Source organism: Felis catus, chromosome D1 (genome assembly GCF_018350175.1).
Source record: "Felis catus isolate Fca126 chromosome D1, F.catus_Fca126_mat1.0, whole genome shotgun sequence".
In the NCBI taxonomy this organism is placed as follows: domain Eukaryota; kingdom Metazoa; phylum Chordata; class Mammalia; order Carnivora; family Felidae; genus Felis; species Felis catus.
In genome coordinates, this window is record NC_058377.1 from 32,238,955 (window position 1) to 32,257,844 (window position 18,890).

The 18,890-nt window shown below is 45.8% G+C and overlaps 2 protein-coding genes across 3 annotated transcripts in view; one reads left to right on the plus strand and one right to left on the minus strand.

Moving 5' to 3' along the window:
• Positions 1 to 18,890, minus strand: part of LOC123380411 (transport and Golgi organization protein 1 homolog) — a 207,520-nt gene that overhangs the window by 63,657 nt on the left and 124,973 nt on the right. The gene's annotated exons all lie outside the window — the stretch shown is intronic.
• The window catches only part of LOC105260155 (protein shisa-9A-like), a 48,566-nt gene continuing 29,776 nt past the window's right edge, over positions 101 to 18,890 (plus strand). The window contains 2 exon segments of the mRNA XM_045038560.1: positions 101 to 464; positions 466 to 697. Coding sequence (XP_044894495.1) covers positions 123 to 464; positions 466 to 697 — 574 coding nt within the window. The 5' untranslated portion in view covers positions 101 to 122.

Here is an 18,890-nt window from a genome sequence, read left to right on the forward strand (position 1 = left end):
GGCCGCCCACCACCGAGCGCCCCACGCCTCTCCCTGCCTGTGCGGCTGGCGGCCCCCAGCAACAGCCTCGGGAGCTTCGTCCGCGCCTGGAGAGGCGGCTGGCGGAGCCCAGGCTGGGAGACATGATTCGTAGCGTCCTCCGGCTACTTCTCGGCAGCTTCCTTACCGAGCTGTGCGCCCGCGTGTGCCCGGTGCAGGAGCGAGCGGGGCACCGGCAGCTGGCTCAGCTGGGCTGCGTGGTAGTGCTGGCGCGGGGAGGGGGGCGTGCAGCCGCTCTGGGGGCTGCCTCGGAAGAGGCCAGCGAGGGCGCGGGGGTCTGGGACGCGTCCCCTACCCGAGCGCCCACGCCGAACTTCTGCCGGGGCTACTTCGATATCAGGGAGGAGTGGGACCAGCCGTTCAATTGTTCCTCGGGCGACTTCATCTTCCGCTGAGGGACTTGTGACTTGCGATTCTGCTGCACGTGTTAAGAAGCGGCGACTGAACCAGAGCACCTGCACCAACTCTGACATTCCGCTGTGGCTCAACACCCGCAAGCCTCCAGCGCGCAAGGACGGCCCCCTGCACCACCCCACGAAGGACAAGACCAACCTGATCCTTTACATCATGTGCGGGGTGCTGGCTGTCATGCTTGTAGGCATCTTCACCAAGCTGGGGCTGGAGAAAGCGCACCGGCGGCAAAGGAAGCCAAGTCCAGGTAGGCTGCCTCCCCTCCACCCAACTCCATCGCCTCCCCTCCAGGCGCCGCTCTCCCTCCTCTTCCCTCTCCACCTTTCCTTGGGCAATGGCGCTCCCCCCCCCCAACCCCCATCTCAGCTGGCGGAGATCGCCTGGGCAGCCAATTTCGGCTCCAAGGGCGGAGAAGGGGCGCTGGGCTCCGCACAGGTGTGGACTTGAGCGCCTGTGTACATAGGGTGTGGTCTCTGCACCACCCCTCACCGTCTCGCTGCCCTTTCCCACCTAGGATTCAAGCGGATCTGAGACACACACAGCCCGGGAGCCCACGGCCCCGGAGTCTTGGGTTTTGGCGAGGGGTCTACCCCTCGGATTCCAGATGCCAGCTTCTAGGTAAACAGGGCAGGCAGCCCGAAAAGGAAGGGCGGCATGTGTGAGGGAGGGAAGCAGTGTGTGCCTTCTGCGACTCCTAAGGCTCGCAAAAAAGAAGCGAGGGAGGTGGAGAGAGAGAGGGAGGACAAGAAGAAAAGCCTTGCCTGGAGCGGCCTCTTCTCTCTCTCTCTGAGCTGCCAGGTTCTTGGAATTGGGACCTTGGTTGCCTCCCCGCCACCCGGACCCCTGCCCGCTTTCCCTTGTAGCCACTTCTCCCTGCTGGGGGCCAGGGATTCCGCCCCGCGCTGTGCCCCTTGCAGGGGTTGGCGAGGACTCCAAGGGCGGGAGCCACCCTCCTGCCCCACTGATTCTTCAACTTTCCCTCAACTTGCATTAGGCAAGTCCTAGTGATTGAGAATGCAGCAGATGGGAGAAGGCATTTGGGGATTAATGGAGCGATTTTCCTTTGCCTTTTAAAAAGTGTCTAAGTTGATTCGCACAACCCAGTAACTTTGGAGGCAGAGGGCGCAGCCACTGGGAAGCAGCCCCCAGACGCTATGCAGGCCAGGGTTGGCAGGAGGTCTGGGCGGGCAGGGTTGGAGAGCGACTGGCGGTCTTGGAACAGCTGTGTGGCTGGGCGGTAGCTAGCTGGATCTTGCCGAGTGTGGGCAACCGGGTCGCCATGTGCCCCCCCCCCAACCCCCTACACACAGGCACACACCCTCCCCACACCTGGGCGGGGGCCCATGTGTGCTCCTGTGGATGCAGGAACTGGGTGCGCCTGCCTAAAAAACCTCAACAAAGAGACCCACCCAAAATAGGCGGAGGAGCATGACCACCTCACTAGTAATTATTTTCTATTTATAGGCAGAGTATCCGATGATTTTTTTTCCCCCCAAAGGGGAGGGATTTGGGGCAAGAGGTGAGGAAATTCCTCTTGGTTTGGGTCAGCAGGGAGGTGTGGGTGGATGTTGGGGTCTTGAAGCACAAAAGTTAGCTTGGAGAGGATTCAGGAAACTCTGACCAACTGAGAGAGTAACACGCTGGCCCCGCCCACCTCCTGCACCTCCAAGATGCCCTGTCCCCAGCCCCACAGGCAGGAGTTTCACTTCCTGCAGTCCCAGCCAGTCCCTGTAGGTTCCCTGGGTCTGTGTTAAGGTGAAGGAAGACTAGGGAGGCAGGACTGTGGCAGGCAAAGGGTGTGGCCTTGGTAGGGAGAGAGTCCCTCAGGCATAGGTAGGCTGCCTTGCAGATTCATATTAATTCCTCTGCTGAAGTATCCACTGAGCCTTTCCCTTGCAAACCAGCGCTTCCAGGAGCCCTCCTGGGTGTTTGGGTGGGGGGTGAAGGAGGGTAGGAAAGGCGGGAGAAGGGGAGGTGGGAAGGTGGGAGCTGAGCTAAGGGTGGGCGGCTCCCTTTGGCCTGCAGAGGGGGAAGGTGATGTGTGATCTTCAGGCTCTGTGTGATCTGGGTATTCCTGTTGAGACAGAGCTCCACCGCAGACCTGAGGGCTCAGGAGGGAATCTTATTCCTGTCTTGCCACCTTGCAGCTCTGTCTGGAGAAAGAATCCCCCCAGCTTAGTTGGTTGCAGCCACTTCTTCAGGGACCACCAAAGGGCTGGTTGCATGTGGAATCTCTGGGCATCCACACTTCTCAAAGAGCCTGGACACAAGACTCTCCTGGTACACAGTTTGGAAATTCCAGAATGCCATGGAGTACTTTCTCTTGAAGAGAAAGGATAGTTGAATTTTATTGGCAGTTTCCCAGGTGTGGTTTTCAACCCCAGCTGCTGTTTAGGACCACCTGGAGTGCTTTAAAAAACAAAACAAAACAACCCTCTTGCTAGGGGCCCGCCCTAGGCAATTTAGATCACAATCTCTAGGGTTGCTGAGTCTTTGTACTTCTGTTAAGGTCTCTAGGCTTTCCAGTGCCTGGCCAGTTACTATTACTGAAAAGGAAAGAACATTTGCCAGGCACTGCACTAGAGAGAGAGGTGTGTGTGTGTGTGTGTGTGTGTGTGTGTGTGTGTGTGTGTGTGTACTTGAGTGCATGTGTGTGTAAACACTCCTTTAGTGTGCATGAGCACCTTAGGAGACAGGTGCTATCAGTTCCCACTTATAGATGACAAAATCATGGCTCAGGTTGGGTGGCTTCTCCGAGGTCACCCAGTGAGTTATAAAACTGCAGTCCCCAGCCCCCTGATTTCAAGTGTGTTTTCAGTTTGAGTGAGCATTGGGTGGGGGTGGGCAGCTTCCTAGAATGCATATTCTTGTGTTCTGTCCAGAAAGGGAAAGATTCCGGGTCAGCAAAGGTCTGGGATGAGCCCCAGAAATCCGCATGTAGCAGCCTCCCTGAATGGCTCCTCAAAAGTGGCCTACATGTTTAAGGAAGACTGTTCTTGAGTTTGGGACTATTTTACAGTCTTGGAGATGGATGCATTAAATCCAATGTCACTCTCTTATGTGCATTTGTTTGTGTGTTTTCTGCACGTATTTCTGCTTTGTGTATTTGTGTATTTGTGGTGCTGGGGGCTGCCCCCAGGACCGTCGAAATGCATGGTGCTCTGTGTATGCGATTAACCATTTCAAGTCCCAGCCACAGGTCAGGGGGTACCCGGGTGGTATACACCCAGCTACCTGAGAGCTTCCGGGTGAAATTACCATCTTGGCCACAGCCTCTTAATTTATTTTGTCTTGGGCTATGCGGGTCACTGAGATGAAGGGTTCATTCTCATTTCATCGGAAAGCAGCCCCATGTCACCAGCTGCTCCTCGTGACCCGTGGCATTGTGGTATCCCAGAAGAGGCCTTCGTGATGTCAGTTTTCAGACCCAGAATCGTGGGCATGTTGGCTGCTCCTTTTTGGGCTGACTGGGACTTGAAAATGGGAAAGTTGCTAATTCTAGGACCTGTGAAATCCATGGGCATGCGGGGGTCTTGCCCATGACATAGGAAGATATTCAGAGACCCTCATCCATCAGCCACAGCAGCCTTATATTCTGCCACTATGTATGGGAACAAGTGACTGCAAACAGTGGCTGGCTGTGGTTACCCAGGGTAACCAGCTGTGGTTACTGGTTTGGTCTGCAAGGTATTGCTATATATGTATTTTTTTTTAATGCATGTTTATTTTTTTTTCAACATTTATTTATTTTTGGGACAGAGAGAGACAGAGCATGAACGGGGGAGGGGCAGAGAGAGAGGGAGACACAGAATCAGAAACAGGCTCCAGGCTCTGAGCCATCAGCCCAGAGCCCGACGCGAGGCTCGAACTCACGGACCGCGAGATCGTGACCTGGCTGAAGTCGGACGCTTAACCGACTGCGCCACCCAGGCGCCCCAATGCATGTTTATTTTTGAGAGAGAGAGAGACAGAGCATGAGCAGGGGAGGGGCAGAGGGAGAGACAGAGGGAGACACAGAATCTGAAACAGGCTCCAGGCTCTGAGCTGTCAGCACAGAGCCCAACACAGGGCTCGATCCCGGGAACGGAGAGATCATGACCTAGGCTGAAGTCAGAGGCCCAACCAACTGAGCCACTCAGGCCACTATTTATGTATTCTTAATTTTAAGTTTCTTTCTCTCTCTCTCTCTTTTTTTTTCCTGTGAAACATTTTACACATACAAAAGACAAAACTTGAAAGAAGGATAAAAATGTCTTTAGGGTTTTTCACTCCCGGTACGACTGCCATTGGGGCCGGCTCATTCTCGGTTTGGGGGGGCTGTTCTGTGCATCGTAGTGTGTCTGGCAGCCTGCTTCGACTCCCCCCACTAGGTGCCAGTAGCACCCCCCTGACAACCCAGCTGTGAGTTAAAAAAAAATGTCCTCATTCATAGCCACATGTAATCTAGGGGTAGAATCACCCCCAGTTGAGAGTTACTAATCTAGGCCACACAATTATGAGTATCTTGTCATATCTCTTTAGCACCCACTCTGTATTTTCATTTGCTCTCTCCCTTTCTCCCTAAATACTTCAGCGTGGATCGCCTAAGAGCAAGGACATTCTCCCACACAACACAATCCCAGGATCGCACTCAAGAAGCAGGACAGAAACTCTAATACCATCAAATAGCCAATCACGGTAGCATTGTCCTGGTCATGCCAGAAATGTCCTCTGGAGCTTGGGCTTCCAAACTCGGATCCAGTCAAGGCTCACTGCGTCTGGGCTGTAAAATTTCTTCAGTGTCTGTTATGTATTGTGTTTGAAACCCAACTTAGAACCAAGGAGATTTCACATAGAAATCCCAATTGCTGACTTCTCTTGAGAAATTGGTAGAACCGACAACACCAGACGTGCATTTTCCCAAGGAAGCTGTTGGTTGCCTCCCGGGGGGGACTTCCCTCTTTAGGAAGCTCTCAGGTTCTCCTCCGTCTCCACCCCCACCCAGTTCCCTTAGTGCTGGTCCCTGCAGTGCCTGGAGACGCAGTCAGGCCCACCCCGAGTCAGATGGCCGGAGATTCCATCCAGCGTGGCCACTTAAGAGTTGTGGGGCCTTGGGAAAGGGACTTCACCTCTCTGAGTTTTAGGTTCTTGTCTGTAAATTGCGACCATGGTGATCCCTATGTCGTAGGCTTGTGCGAGGGTTTCACTGAGACTGGGCTTGGGAGGCCCTTAGCACAGGACCTCTTTATGGTCACTGCTCAGCAACTTTTACCCCTTTGCCATCACCCTTATGATTGGAATTTTCTACCCCTGACCTGCCAAAGGGGTAAATGTTGTAGTCTGAAACTCGGTACCTAGCTCTGGCTCTGTTATATGTTTTTAGCTGTGTGACATTGGTCAAGGCTCCTAAGTCCTTCAGGGTTAAGCAGCGGAGGGTGACAGGTTCAGAATAGGAGAGAAGACCCAGGTATGGCCACATTGAATACCTTGCAAAGTGTTGGCCTGGGTGTTATGAAAGAACCCTTGTCCAGCCTGCTATTTTGCTGTGAGCTTGGGTATAAATTCTCCTTTAATTTCAGGTCCCGCCCCACTGAGGCAGGCCTTAGGACAGTGTGCCTTTGAAGAGGCACGGATTGCTTTCCGTGAGGATGAACAAGGCCCTGGGGAGTGGAGGAGTCAGGCTTCCAACCGGGACAGTCTGAGGCCAGAGCACAGGTACCTTGACCACTAGGCTGTACGGCTTTTGAGTGGACACGTGCAGGACTTACATGCTCTCAGATCGCAAAGAAGTGCTTACGGTTCTGCAAATGGCAACACATGCAGGGAGGCCAGTTCAAGGAGCCGCTGGAAGATCAAGACCAGGAGTGTTTCCTGCATCTGCCCCTGGCAGGGCCAGTGCCCTTTGAGGAGGCATTGATGAGAAATGACCTTGGGGGCAGGAATGCCTGTAGGAAGCTCCATACACTTGAGGCCAGGAGGAACACATGCCATTGTTTTGCCCACCTTCAAACAGAATCAGAAATCCAAGTGGCACATTACACAGCACAGTGTCCCGGGTGCTTTTCAAACATGCTTCAGACGAGCCGGAGTCCCTTCTATTTATTTTTTGTATTTTTATTTGTTTGGAGTCTCTTTTAAAGAAGTGGCCTCAAATGATAAATGTCTTCCCTTCTTTTGCCTCTTCTCTCTTCTTTCTGCTTCCCCTTTATCCCGCATGTCTGTGGTTACCTTCTGGCTTTCACCAGCTCCCCAGCTTGGAGAAACCCTTGCAGGCACATCTTGTTGCCCATGGAGTAGTCTCTCTATATCGTTTTTCATGGCAGGTTACTTCTCTTTGGGCAATGGAGTCCTTGCATTTTAGCAGTCACCTTCAGTGGGGTATACGTTGCACGATAAAAGGCACACGTTTTAAGTGTGGTTTGAGGAGCTTTGCCTGTACCTGTGTAACCACCGCTCCAGAAAGGTACCTCATTCCCACAACCCTTGCGTTCTTGAAAGACTAAAAGATGCTTCTGATACAAGAGGAAATGCTCCGGAATCCTAGTCAAGTGTTTAAATGTCAGAACACAGTTTAGACCTCGGGACTCCTGGAAGCTCTGAAGCAAGATGAGGAGGTTCTGAGCTCTGTTTGGGAATGTTGGGGTCTTTTATTTGCTCGCCGTAATCGGAAAGTGAAGGAACGCCGTATTCTCTTTTTGTTCCTCAAATATGCCAAGCTCATTGCTACCTGGGAGCTGTCGTATTGGCTTGGCTCGAATTCTCCTCCATCAGACCTCACATGCTGGCTTCCTCGCCATTGAGGTCTCCGCTCCAGTGTCGCCTTCTCTGAGAAGCCATCCCTGATGACCCAGGCTCAGTTACCACAGCCTCCCCCCCACCCCCACCCACTCCAGCCCATCGCTTGGTGTTACTTGCTTCATTTCACATTACAGCCTAAAATTAACTTGTTAATTTCCTGGTTTGCTACTTGATGATCTGTCTCTTTACATTACTGTCCACAGTGCCTAGAGCAGCATCTGGCACAGAGGAATTCTGGTTTCTGACATCCCAGTTTACAAAAGAAAGTATCTCTTTCATTCACTCTTTATTCATTCATTCATTCATTCACCCATTCACATATTCATTTAATAGGTATTTATTGAGCACACCTATGGCATACCTAGCACTGTTTTGAGAGCTATAATAGTGACAGTACAGACACAATCCCTGCACTCAAAGAACTAACACTCAAATGGCTCGAGACAAGTAACACACAAGTAAATCTTGAAAGAAATTGACACTAAATGGAACCTTATGAAATTGTCAATATTCAATCATCTTTGACGGTAAAAATGGCAATGTTTCAACCTAATTGTTCTGAACTGGGACAAGTGATAGCAAGGAAAAGTATAGTTTCTTTAGTGAGGTACCTGTATTAGGGTTCCCCAGAGAAACAGGACCTATAGGAGATATCTATATCTATATCTATACCTATCTATATCTAGGTATATACATATACATATAGAGAGATAGAGAGAGAGAGATACATTATGTGCACTTGCCATTAGGAAGTCTGAAATCAGCAGAACTGACACCCCAGTTTGAAGGCTGTCAGGCAGGAAAATTCCCTTTTACTCAAGAGAGGGTCAGCCTTATGGGCTGTACATGCCTTCAACTGATTAGACGAGGCCCACCCGAATGATGGAGCACAATGTACTCAGTCTCTTGACTGTCAGTGGTCATCTCATGCAAACGCACATTCTCAGATGCATCCAAAATGACCTTTGACCAAATATTTGGGCACCCTGTGGCCCAGTCAAGTGGACACTTAAAAGTTACCATTATAGTTCTTTTAGGAACTTACTACTCAGAGTGTGTCCTGTGGAGCAGCTTCATTTTCATGACCTGGGAGCTTGAGCGGAAGAATCTCATGCCCTGCCACAGACTTATTGAAATAGAATCTGCATTTTATCAAGGCCCCTAGGTAGCATGAATGCACATTGTTTGAGAAGCACCCAAACTATGTGCCCCCAATAGATGGCAAATCCTTGGGAATTTGGTTTATAGTGCATAGTTGGTGATTTCCACTGTCTTATTTATGAAGCTTTTTGGACACATGTTTTAACATTTTTTTAGCATGTACCCTAATCCATACACATTTGTTGTGCTAATAAGTATGTGCGTGTACCGGTGAACAGTTATTAGGTACATTATAAGGCATACATAAAAATGAATTTTAAGCTGACCTGAAGGTGCAGTAAGTATTATTTTAAAATTTGTTGGTAAGCACGGTGATGTCATACGATCATTAGCTAACATCAAAGCATGATGTATGTTGAGGATGAAACTTACCATTAATAAACAGTCCATATTTTGAATATTTTTCATGAGAGTTTTGATTATTCTTGGCTGACTTTGCTTTGATCTGAATAGAACATCATTGTTTTTAACCTTGTGACAAGCTAGCTGTTGAAGAGAAGGGGAGAGTCGACGCAATTGTTTTCTTGTGCTTCCTCTATCAGTATTTTCTTCAGCCTGCGGTTTTGTTATGGGGTGGGGAGGGGTGGTTTAAGCCATGTGCCTGCTTACTGATGGTTAGCCTCCCTAACCCTAGATAATGTATCTGCATATTTCCTTTAGGGGGGCACATAGCTGTGATATGGGCAACGTACCCCAGTGAGCTCACACATGGCTCTGATAAGGAAGGCATTTCTTGTTGGATGAACCCCAGGGGCAGGGGGTTCTTCTGCCCACTGTGGTTCCACGGCACCCACCTGTCAGGGTCTGAGGCAGAGACTAAAGCATGGACTTGGAGGTCCCGTAGATTTGGGTCCACACTCATGGGCTCTGCCTCGTACCAATGGTGTGACCTTGGGCAAAGTACATATCCTCTCCCTCCTTCCATAGAAAGTGGTGGTATTACCATCTCATTCCTTGGATTGCCATGTACAGTAAATGAAATACCGCTTGTAAAACCACTGACACAGTTCCAAGGGCAGCAGCAACAACAAACAAAACACACACACCTTGTCTCCCCTAGTGTCGTGTTGTGATACTCTGCTACAAACCTGCCTTTGTCCGTGGAACTCTAGTGAGGCACATGGTCAGACTAGGCTTCATCAAAGCGATACTGCTCCAAGACAAGTTTAGGGGTGCGGTGGCTTTTCTCCTTTTTCTTTGTAAGGAAAGAGACTCTGGGACAATCTGTGACTTGGGTTGGAGCCATTTGAGATCCTCACTGCAGTGACAGCCTGCTGGTAATGTGAGATCTTAACAGCTTGTGTTAATCCTGGAGACAGGAGGTGAGGACAAGGGAGGCTCTTGAGTGTGGCCCCCCTAACGTCTCCACGCACCTCGCTGCCATCTTTCTTGGGGCTGAAGGACAGGAGATTCTAACTCTCCTGAGCTTCCCTTCTCTTTAGGGGAGCTGGTACAGGTAAGCTGATTTCCAAGCAGGAAAGGGCAAAACAGGCTGAGTACTGTTAGTGGCTACAGTGTTCTAGAACCACCTCTAGGAATGTTCACCAGGGGAGAGAACCTTCAGAAGTGTGCAGAGTTGGAGCACATTGCCTTTCTCTTGCTCCCACAAAATCAAGCTGACCAACCCTGTAAGGAGGGGGAGTCCCTTAGCATCCACAAGAGTCTTGGTAACAGCTTTGCAAATCCCATGATTATATTTGCTGAAGGGTGTCCATCAAAGAGGGCGTCCTCTCCGTATCTGAGCATTTCCTTCTACAAAGTCCATTCTATTTTGAGAAGCCAGTGCTAGGAAAAAGCTTGGGGTCTCCTAAGGAGCTTGAATGATCTCATGGCAAACCTACAGAGAATGATGTAACTGACCACCCTAACCTTTGGTGACCAACAAACGCAACCAAATTCAAACCTGCTTTGATCCTTATCTCCTGCTCTCTGGTTTCCATTTTGCCTGCATCTTGCTATATGCCTGGACTGTGTCAGGATCTTTTACGTTCCAGTGAAAGAAATCTTTTTTTTTTTTTCAGTATATGAAGTTTATTGTCAAATTGGTTTCCATACAACACCCAGTGCTCATCCCAAAAGGTGCCCTCCTCAATGCCCATCACCCACCCTCCCCTCCCTCCCACCCCCCATCAACCCTCAGTTTGTTCTCAGTTTTTAAGAGTCTCTTATGCTTTGGCTCTCTTCCACTCTAACCTCTTTTTTTTTCCTTGCCCTCCCCCATGGGTTTCTGTTAAGTTTCTCAGGATCCACATAAGAGTGAAACCATATGGTATCTGTCTTTCTCTGTATGGCTTATTTCACTTAGCATCACACTCTCCAGTTCCATCCACGTTGCTACAAAGGGCCATATTTCCTTCTTTCTCATTGCCACGTAGTACTCCATTGTGTATATAAACCACAATTTCTTTATCCATTCATCAGTTGATGGACATTTAGGCTCTTTCCACAATTTGGCTATTGTTGAGAGTGCTGCTATAAACATTGGGGTACAAGTGCCCCTATGCATCAGTACTCCTGTATCCCTTGGGTCAATTCCTAGCAGTGCTATTGCTGGGTCATAGGGTAGGTCTGTTTTTAATTTTCTGAGGAACCTCCACACTGTTTTCCAGAGTGGCTGCACCAATTTGCATTCCCACCAGCAGTGCAAAAGGCTTCCCGTTTCTCCACATCCTCGCATTTATAGTCTCCTGATTTGTTCATTTTGGCCACTCTGACTGGCATGAGGTGATATCTGAGTGTGGTTTTGATTTGTATTTCCCTGATGAGGAGCGACGTTGAGCATCTTTTCATGTGCCTGTTGGCCATCCGGATGTCTTCTTTAGAGAAGTGTCTATTCATGTTTTCTGCCCATTTCTTCACTGGGTTATTTGTTTTTCGGGTGTGGAGTTTGGTGAGCTCTTTATAGATTTTGGATACTAGCCCTTGGTCCGATATGTCATTTGCAAATATCTCTTCCCATTCCGTTGGTTGCCTTTTAGTTTTGTTGGTTGTTTCCTTTGCTGTGCAGAAGCTTTTTATCTTCATAAGGTCCCAGTAATTCACTTTTGCTTTTAATTCCCTTGCCTTTGGGGATGTGTCGAGTAAGAGATTGCTACGGCTGAGGTCAGAGAGGTCTTTTCCTGCTTTCTCCTCTAAGGTTTTGATGGTTTCCTGTCTCACATTCAGGTCCTTTATCCATTTTGTGTTTATTTTTGTGAATGGTGTGAGAAAGTGGTCTAATTTCAACCTTCTGCATGTTGCTGTCCAGTTCTCCCAGCACCATTTGTTAAAGAGATTGTCTTTTTTCCATTGGATGTTCTTTCCTGCTTTGTCAAAGATGAGTTGGCCATACGTTTGTGGGTCTAGTTCTGGGGTTTCTATTCTATTCCATTGGTCTATGTGTCTGTTTTTGTGCCAATACCATGCTGTCTTGATGATGACAGCTTTGTAGTAGAGGCTAAAGTCTGGGATTGTGATGCCTCCTGCTTTGGTCTTCTTCTTCAAAATTCCTTTGGCTATTCGGGGCCTTTTGTGGTTCCTTATGAATTTTAGGATTGCTTGTTCTAGTTTTGAGAAGAATGCTCGTGCAATTTTGATTGGGATTGCATTGAATGTGTAGATAGCTTTGGGTAGTATTGACATTTTGACAAGATTTATTCTTCCAATCCATGAGCAGGGAATGTCTTTCCATTTCTTTAAATCTTCTTCAATTACTTTCATACGTTTTCTATAGTTTTCAGCATACAGATCTTTTACATCTTTGGTTAGATTTATTCCTAGGTATTTTATGCTTCTTGGTGCAATTGTGAATGGGATCAGTTTCTTTATTTGTCTTTCTGTTGCTTCATTGTTAGTGTATAAGAATGCAACTGATTTCTGTACATTGATTTTGTATCCTGCAACTTTGCTGAATTCATGTATCAGTTCTAGCAGACTTTTGGTGGAGTCTATCGGATTTTCCATGTATAATATCATGTCATCTGCAAAAAGCGAAAGCTTGACTTCACTTTGCCAGTTTTGATGCCTTTGATTTCCTTTTGTTGTCTGCTTGCTGATGCTAGAACTTCCAACACTATGTTAAACAACAGCGGTGAGAGTGGGCATCCCTGTCGTGTTCCTGATCTGAGGGAAAAAGCTCTCAGTTTTTCCCCGTTGAGGATGATGTTAGCTGTGGGCTTTTCATAAATGGCTTTTATGATGTGTAAGTATGTTCCTTCTATCCCGACTTTCTCAAGGGTTTTTATTAAGAAAGGGTGCTGGATTTTGTCAAAGGCCTTTTCTGCATCGATTGACAGGATCATATGGTTCTTCTCTTTTTTTTTGTTAATGTGATGTATCACGTTGATTGATTTGCAAATGTTGAACCAGCCCTGCATCCCAGGAATGAATCCCACTTGGTCATGGTGAATAATTCTTTTTATATGCCGTTGAATTCGATTTGCTAGGATCTTATTGAGAATTTTTGCATCCATATTCATCAGGGATGTTGGCCTGTAGTTGTCTTTTTTTACTGGGTCTCTGTCTGGTTTAGGAATCAAAGTAATACTGGCTTCATAGAATGAGTCTGGAAGTTTTCCTTCCCCTTCTATTTCTTGGAATAGCTTGAGAAGGATAGGTATTATCTCTGCTTTAAACGTCTGGTAGAACTCCCCTGGGAAGCCATCTGGTCCTGGACTCTTATTTGTTGGGAGATTTTTGATAACCGATTCAGTTTCTTCGCTGGTTATGGGTCTGTTCAAGCTTTCTATTTCCTCCTGATTGAGTTTTGGAAGAGTGTGGGTGTTCAGGAATTTGTCCATTTCTTCCAGGTTGTCCAATTTGTTGGCATATAATTTTTCATAGTATTCCCTGATAATTGTTTGTTTCTCTGAGGGATTGGTTGTAATAATTCCATTTTCATTCATGATTTGATCTATTTGGCTCATCTCTCTTTTCTTTTTGAGAAGCCTGGCTAGAGGTTTGTCAATTTTGTTTATTTTTTCAAAAAACCAACTCTTGGTTTTGTTGATGTGCTCTACAGTTTTGTTAGATTCTATATTGTTTATTTCTGCTCTGATCTTTATTATTTCTCTTCTTCTGCTGGGTTGAGGCTGCCTTTGCTGTTCTGTTTCTATTTCCTTTAGGTGTGCTGTTAGATTTTGGTTTTGGGATTTTTCTTGTTTCTTGACATAGGCCTGGATTGCAATGTATTTTCCTCTCAGGACTGCCTTCGCTGCGTCCCAAAGCGTTTGGATTGTTGTATTTTCATTTTCGTTTGTTTCCATATATTTTTAAATTTCTTCTCTAATTGCCTGGTTGACCCACTCATTCGTCAGTAGGGTATTCTTTAACCTCCATGCTTTTGGAGGTTTTCCAGACTTTTTCCTGTGGTTGATTTCAAGCTTCATAGCATTGTGGTCTGAAAGTATGCATGGTATAATTTCAATTCTTGTAAACTTATGAAGGGCTGTTTTGTGACCCAGTATGTGATCTATCTTGGAGAATGTTCCATGTGCACTCGAGAAGAAAGTCTAGTCTGTTGCTTTGGGATGCAGAGTTCTAAATATATCTGTCAAGTCCATCTGATCCAATGTATCATTCAGGGCCCTTGTTTCTTTATTGACCGTGTGTCTAGATGATCTATCCATTTCTGTTGCTGGTGTTATTTTGATAAGGATTGCACTGAACGTGTAGATTGCTTTGAGTATTATTGACATTTTAACAACTGTTAAATTGTTCTTCCACTCCATGGGATGGTTTTCCATTTTCTTGTGTCTTCTTCAGTTTCTTTCCTAAGTTTCTGTAGTTTTCAGTGTATCCATTTTTCACCCCTTTGGTTAGGTTTATCCCTAGGTATTTTATCTTTTTTGGTGCAAGTTTAAGTGGGATCAATTCCTTGATTTCGCTTTCTGCTGCTTCATTGTTGGTGTATAGCAATGCAACTGATTTCTGTACGTTGATTTTATATCCTTCAACCTTGCTGAATTCATGTATAAGTTCTAACAGTTTTTTGATGGAGTCTTTCGGGTTTTCCACGTAGATTACCATGGTGTCTACAAAGAGTGAAATTTTGACTTCCTCCTTGCCGACTTGGATGCCTTTAATTTTTTTTCGTTGTCTGACTGCTGAGGCTAGGAATTCCAACCCTCTGTAATAACAGTGATGAGAATGGACCTCCTTGTGGAGTTCATGACTTTAGGGGAGAAAGCTCTCATTTTTTCCCCATTGAAGATGATATTAGCGGTGTGACCTTTATGATCTTGAGGTATGATCCTTCTATCCCTGCTTTCTGGAAAGTTTTTATTTAAAAAGGGTGCCATATTTTGTCACATGCTTTCAGGAACCTCTATTGAGAGGACCATGTGGTTCTTATCCTCTCTTTTATTAATGTCAGATATCACATTGATTAATTTGTGGATATTGAACCAGTCTTGCATCCCAGGATCAATCCCACTTGATTGTGGGGAATAATTATTTTAATGTGTTTTTGGATCTGGTTGGCTAGTATCTTGTTGAGAACTGTTGCAACCATGTTCATCAGGGAAACTGATTTGTAGTTCTCCTTTTAAGTGGGGTCTTTGTCCAGTTTTGGAATCAAGGTAATGCTGGCCTTGTAGAATTCGTTTGAAAGTTTTCCTTCCATTTCTAGTTTTTGGAACACCTTCAAAGGAATAGGTGGTGAGTCTTCTTTAAATGTTTGGTAGAATTCCTCTGGAAAGCCATCTGGCCCTGGACTCTTTGTTGGGAGATTTTTGATTACAGATTCAATTTCTTTCCTGGTGATGGGTCTGTTCAGGTTTTCTCTTTCTTCCTGTTTCAGTTTTGGTAGTTTTATGTTTCTAGGAATTTTTCCATTTCTTCCAGATTGCCCAATTTGTTGGCATATAATTGCTCACAGTATTCCCCCCTTATTGTTTGTATTTATGTGGTGTTTGTTGTGATATCTCCTCTTTCATTCATGATTTCATTTATTTGGGTCCTTTCCATTTTCTTTTTGATCAGTCTGGCTAGGGGTGTATCTATTTTGTTCATTCTTTCAAAGGACCCTCTTCCGGATTAGTTGATCGGTTCTACTTCTTTTTTTAAAATCAATATCATTGATTTCTGCCCTAATATTTATTATTTCCCTTCTTCAGCTGGTTTTGGGCTTTATTTGCTCTTCTTTCTCCAGCTCCTTTAGGTGTAAGGTTACATTGTGTATTTGAGACCGTTCTTCTTTAAGAAGGCCTGGATTGCTATATACTTGCTCTTATGACTGCCTTTCTTGCATTCCAGAGGTTTGGGGCTGTCATGTTTTCATTTTCATTGGTTTCCATGTACTTTTATATTTCCTCTTTATTTTCTTGGTTAACCCGTTCATTCTATAGTAGGATGTTCTTTAATCTCCAGGTATCCATGGTCTTTCCAAATTTGTTCGTGTGGTTTCACAGATTTCTTGTCCAGTCCCCTGCAGGTGTTTTCACTTTCTCTCTCTTTCTCTCCAGCTACGTTCAGGGGAGTGCTTTTCTTGCACCATCCCCGTGGGCTGCACTCTCCCCCTTTCCTTTTCTCCGTCCTCTCTCTCCACAAACAGCTTATAGCGTTCAAACTCAATTTTTGGCTTACCTGAGGGTGGATGTGGCATCATCCCATTGTTCTAATAAGTATTTCTCCCACTTACTGGTGAGGATGAGTGTTCCTTGTTTTTAATATGCTTCCTGATCCTTCATATTTTTATCAGCTCTTTATTGGTTGTCTCCCAGAAGGAATACTTAGGGATGAATCAGGAGATGTGACCTTCCACTCAGACTGAGAAGTAACAAGACAGTTCATAAATCTTGTGTAGGGGAGTACTCTGGATGCAGGATTAGAAATTGCTGTCCAGCTTCCCTGTCTCTCCTTTTACACCACCCAAGTTACATTAACACGTCTCACACATCATCTCATCTTCCAAAATAGACATTTTCTTTATTTCAGCATCTTGTTTTTAGTGCCCATTCAGTGAATCAACTCCTTGAAATTTAACCACCCATCATAGCTCTTATCTGATACCAAGAGATTGGTCTTCAAGGGGGCATAGTTGGACACAACAAGATCCACAAGTGGGGCCATAGCCTCATTGACTACCATGCCCTGGGACTTAGATGTGTATGATTGATAGAAAATGTCCTTGACAGTCAGCTGAAGGGTTCCAGGCATAAAGGTGATTCCTGAAAATGGCAAACGAGAAGGCTTCAATCATATCTTTAAAGTAAATACCATTACCTTAACCATCCTGGCAGGCACATGAGATCTCTTTCAGTACTAGCCTTCTAGGCTATCACCTCTCCGTTGGGCCAGCAACCAAATAGCAGCTTTGGTAGAAATCGACTCTGAGCCCTCTGAGCATTGTTGCCATTACCTTTTCCTCTCAAGCGGTCAATAATTTACATGGGTAGGTGTCAGATTAATTGCTATTTGAAATGCAGCCTGATTTTGAAACTGTGTGATGCAAGGGGGTTGTGGAAACTTCCTCTATGTTGGTGCCTCTTGTGTGAAAATAGCCATTGCTGTGGATCCTGGATTTGCACTGAACACAAAAATTCCTTCCTCTTTTCTTCTGGCTGTTCGATAGTGTTTCTTCCATCCATTTATCACATATTTGGGGACTATTATGTGACTGGCACATGCAGTGTACATCTGTCTGCCCCAGGCTGTTCTATGATTATGTCAAGCAGAGGCTTCCCTTGATTTCACAAGCTTGGAGAATTAGAATATTTCTGGGAGCAACTGATGATGACAATGTCTGTCTTATACTAAAGCTTCCATACCCTATTACAGACCTATTGGTTTTGGAAAAGCATCTGGTGTACCAGTGTGGGCCTTGGCCACACCTCCCCCCTTTGTCTTTTGTGTCTCAGATGGAAATATCTTAAGGACAATAAAAAGAGTCCCTGTTCAAAACTGATGGTTGCCAGAGCACAAGAAACAACGAGTGTTGGCAAGGGTGTAGAGAAAGAAGAACCCTCTTGCACTGTTGGTGGAAATGCAAACTGCTGCAGCCATTCTTGAAAACAGCATGGAGGGTCCTCAAAAAGTTAAAATAGGAGCACCTGGGTGGCTCATTCAGTTAAGCATTCAACTCTTGATTTCAGCTAAGGTCTTTATCTCATGGTTCATGAGATTGAGCCCTGCCTCAGGTTCCACGCTGACAGCATTGATCCTGCTTGGGATTCTCTGTCTCCCCCCGCCTCTCTCTGCCCCTGCCCCCACCCCCAATCACATACACACACTCATTCTCAAATGAACATTTTTAAAAAGTTAAAAATAGAACTGCCCTACAATTCAGCAATTGCAGTACTAGGTATTCACCCAAAGAATACAAAAATACCAATTCAAAAGGATACATGCACCCCGATGTTTATAGCAGCATTGCCTCAACAGCCAAAGTATGGGTGGAGCCCAAATGTCCATTGAACAATGAATGGATAATGAAGAATCGGTGTATATGTATATAATGGAATATTACTCAGACTACAGAAAGAATGAAATCTTGCCATTTGCAAAGACATGGATGGAAGTAGTTTATGAACTAGTTCATAAGTAAAATAAGTCAGTCAGAGAAAGACAAATATATGATTTCACTCACATGTGGAATATAAGAAATAAAACAGATGAACGTAGGGGAAGGGAAGGAAAAATAAGATAAAAACAGCGAGGGAGGCAAACCCTGAGAGACTTCTAACTATAGAGAACAAACTGAGTATTGGTGGATGGGAAGTGGTTGGGGGGATGGGGTAAATGGCTGATGGGCATTAAGGAGCCCACTTGTGATGACCGCTGGCTGTTATGTGTAAGTGATGAATCACTAAATTCTACTCCTGCAACCAGTACTACACTACATGTTAACTAAGTTGGATTTAAAGAAAATCTTGGAAGGAGGGGCGCCTGGGTGGCTCAGTCGGTTGAGCGTCCGACTTTGGCTCAGGTCACGAACTCGCAAGCTGTGAGTTCAAGCCCCGCGTCAGGCTCTGTGTTGACAGCTGGGAGCCTGGAGCCTGCTTGGGATTCTGTGTCTCCCTCTCTCTCTGCCCCTCCCCCGCTCATGCTCTGTCTCTCTCTCTCTTTCTCTATCAAAAATAAATAAACATTAAAGGATTTTAAATAAAATCCTGGAAGGAAAAAAATCAACGTTGGCAAAGATGTAGAGAAATCAGAACTTTCAAACACTGCTTGTGGAAATGTGAAATGGTACGGCTACTCTGGAAAACAGTTTGGCAATTTCTTAATAAGTTAAAAACTTAAATAAGTTAAAATTCCAAGCTATAAACCCAAGAGAATTGAAGACATGTATTCCCACAAAAACTTCTACATAAATGTTCATAGGAGCACTATTCACAATTCCTGAAATGTGGAAACAACCCAGTTGTTCATCAACTGGTGACCAGATACATCAAAGGTGGTAAAACCGTACAAGGGGATATTGTCTAGTCATCAAAAGCCATGCAGTACTGTCACATGTGTAGATGAACTTCAAGAACATTGTGCTAAGTGAGAGAAGCAAAAGTCCATGTCTTGTATAATTC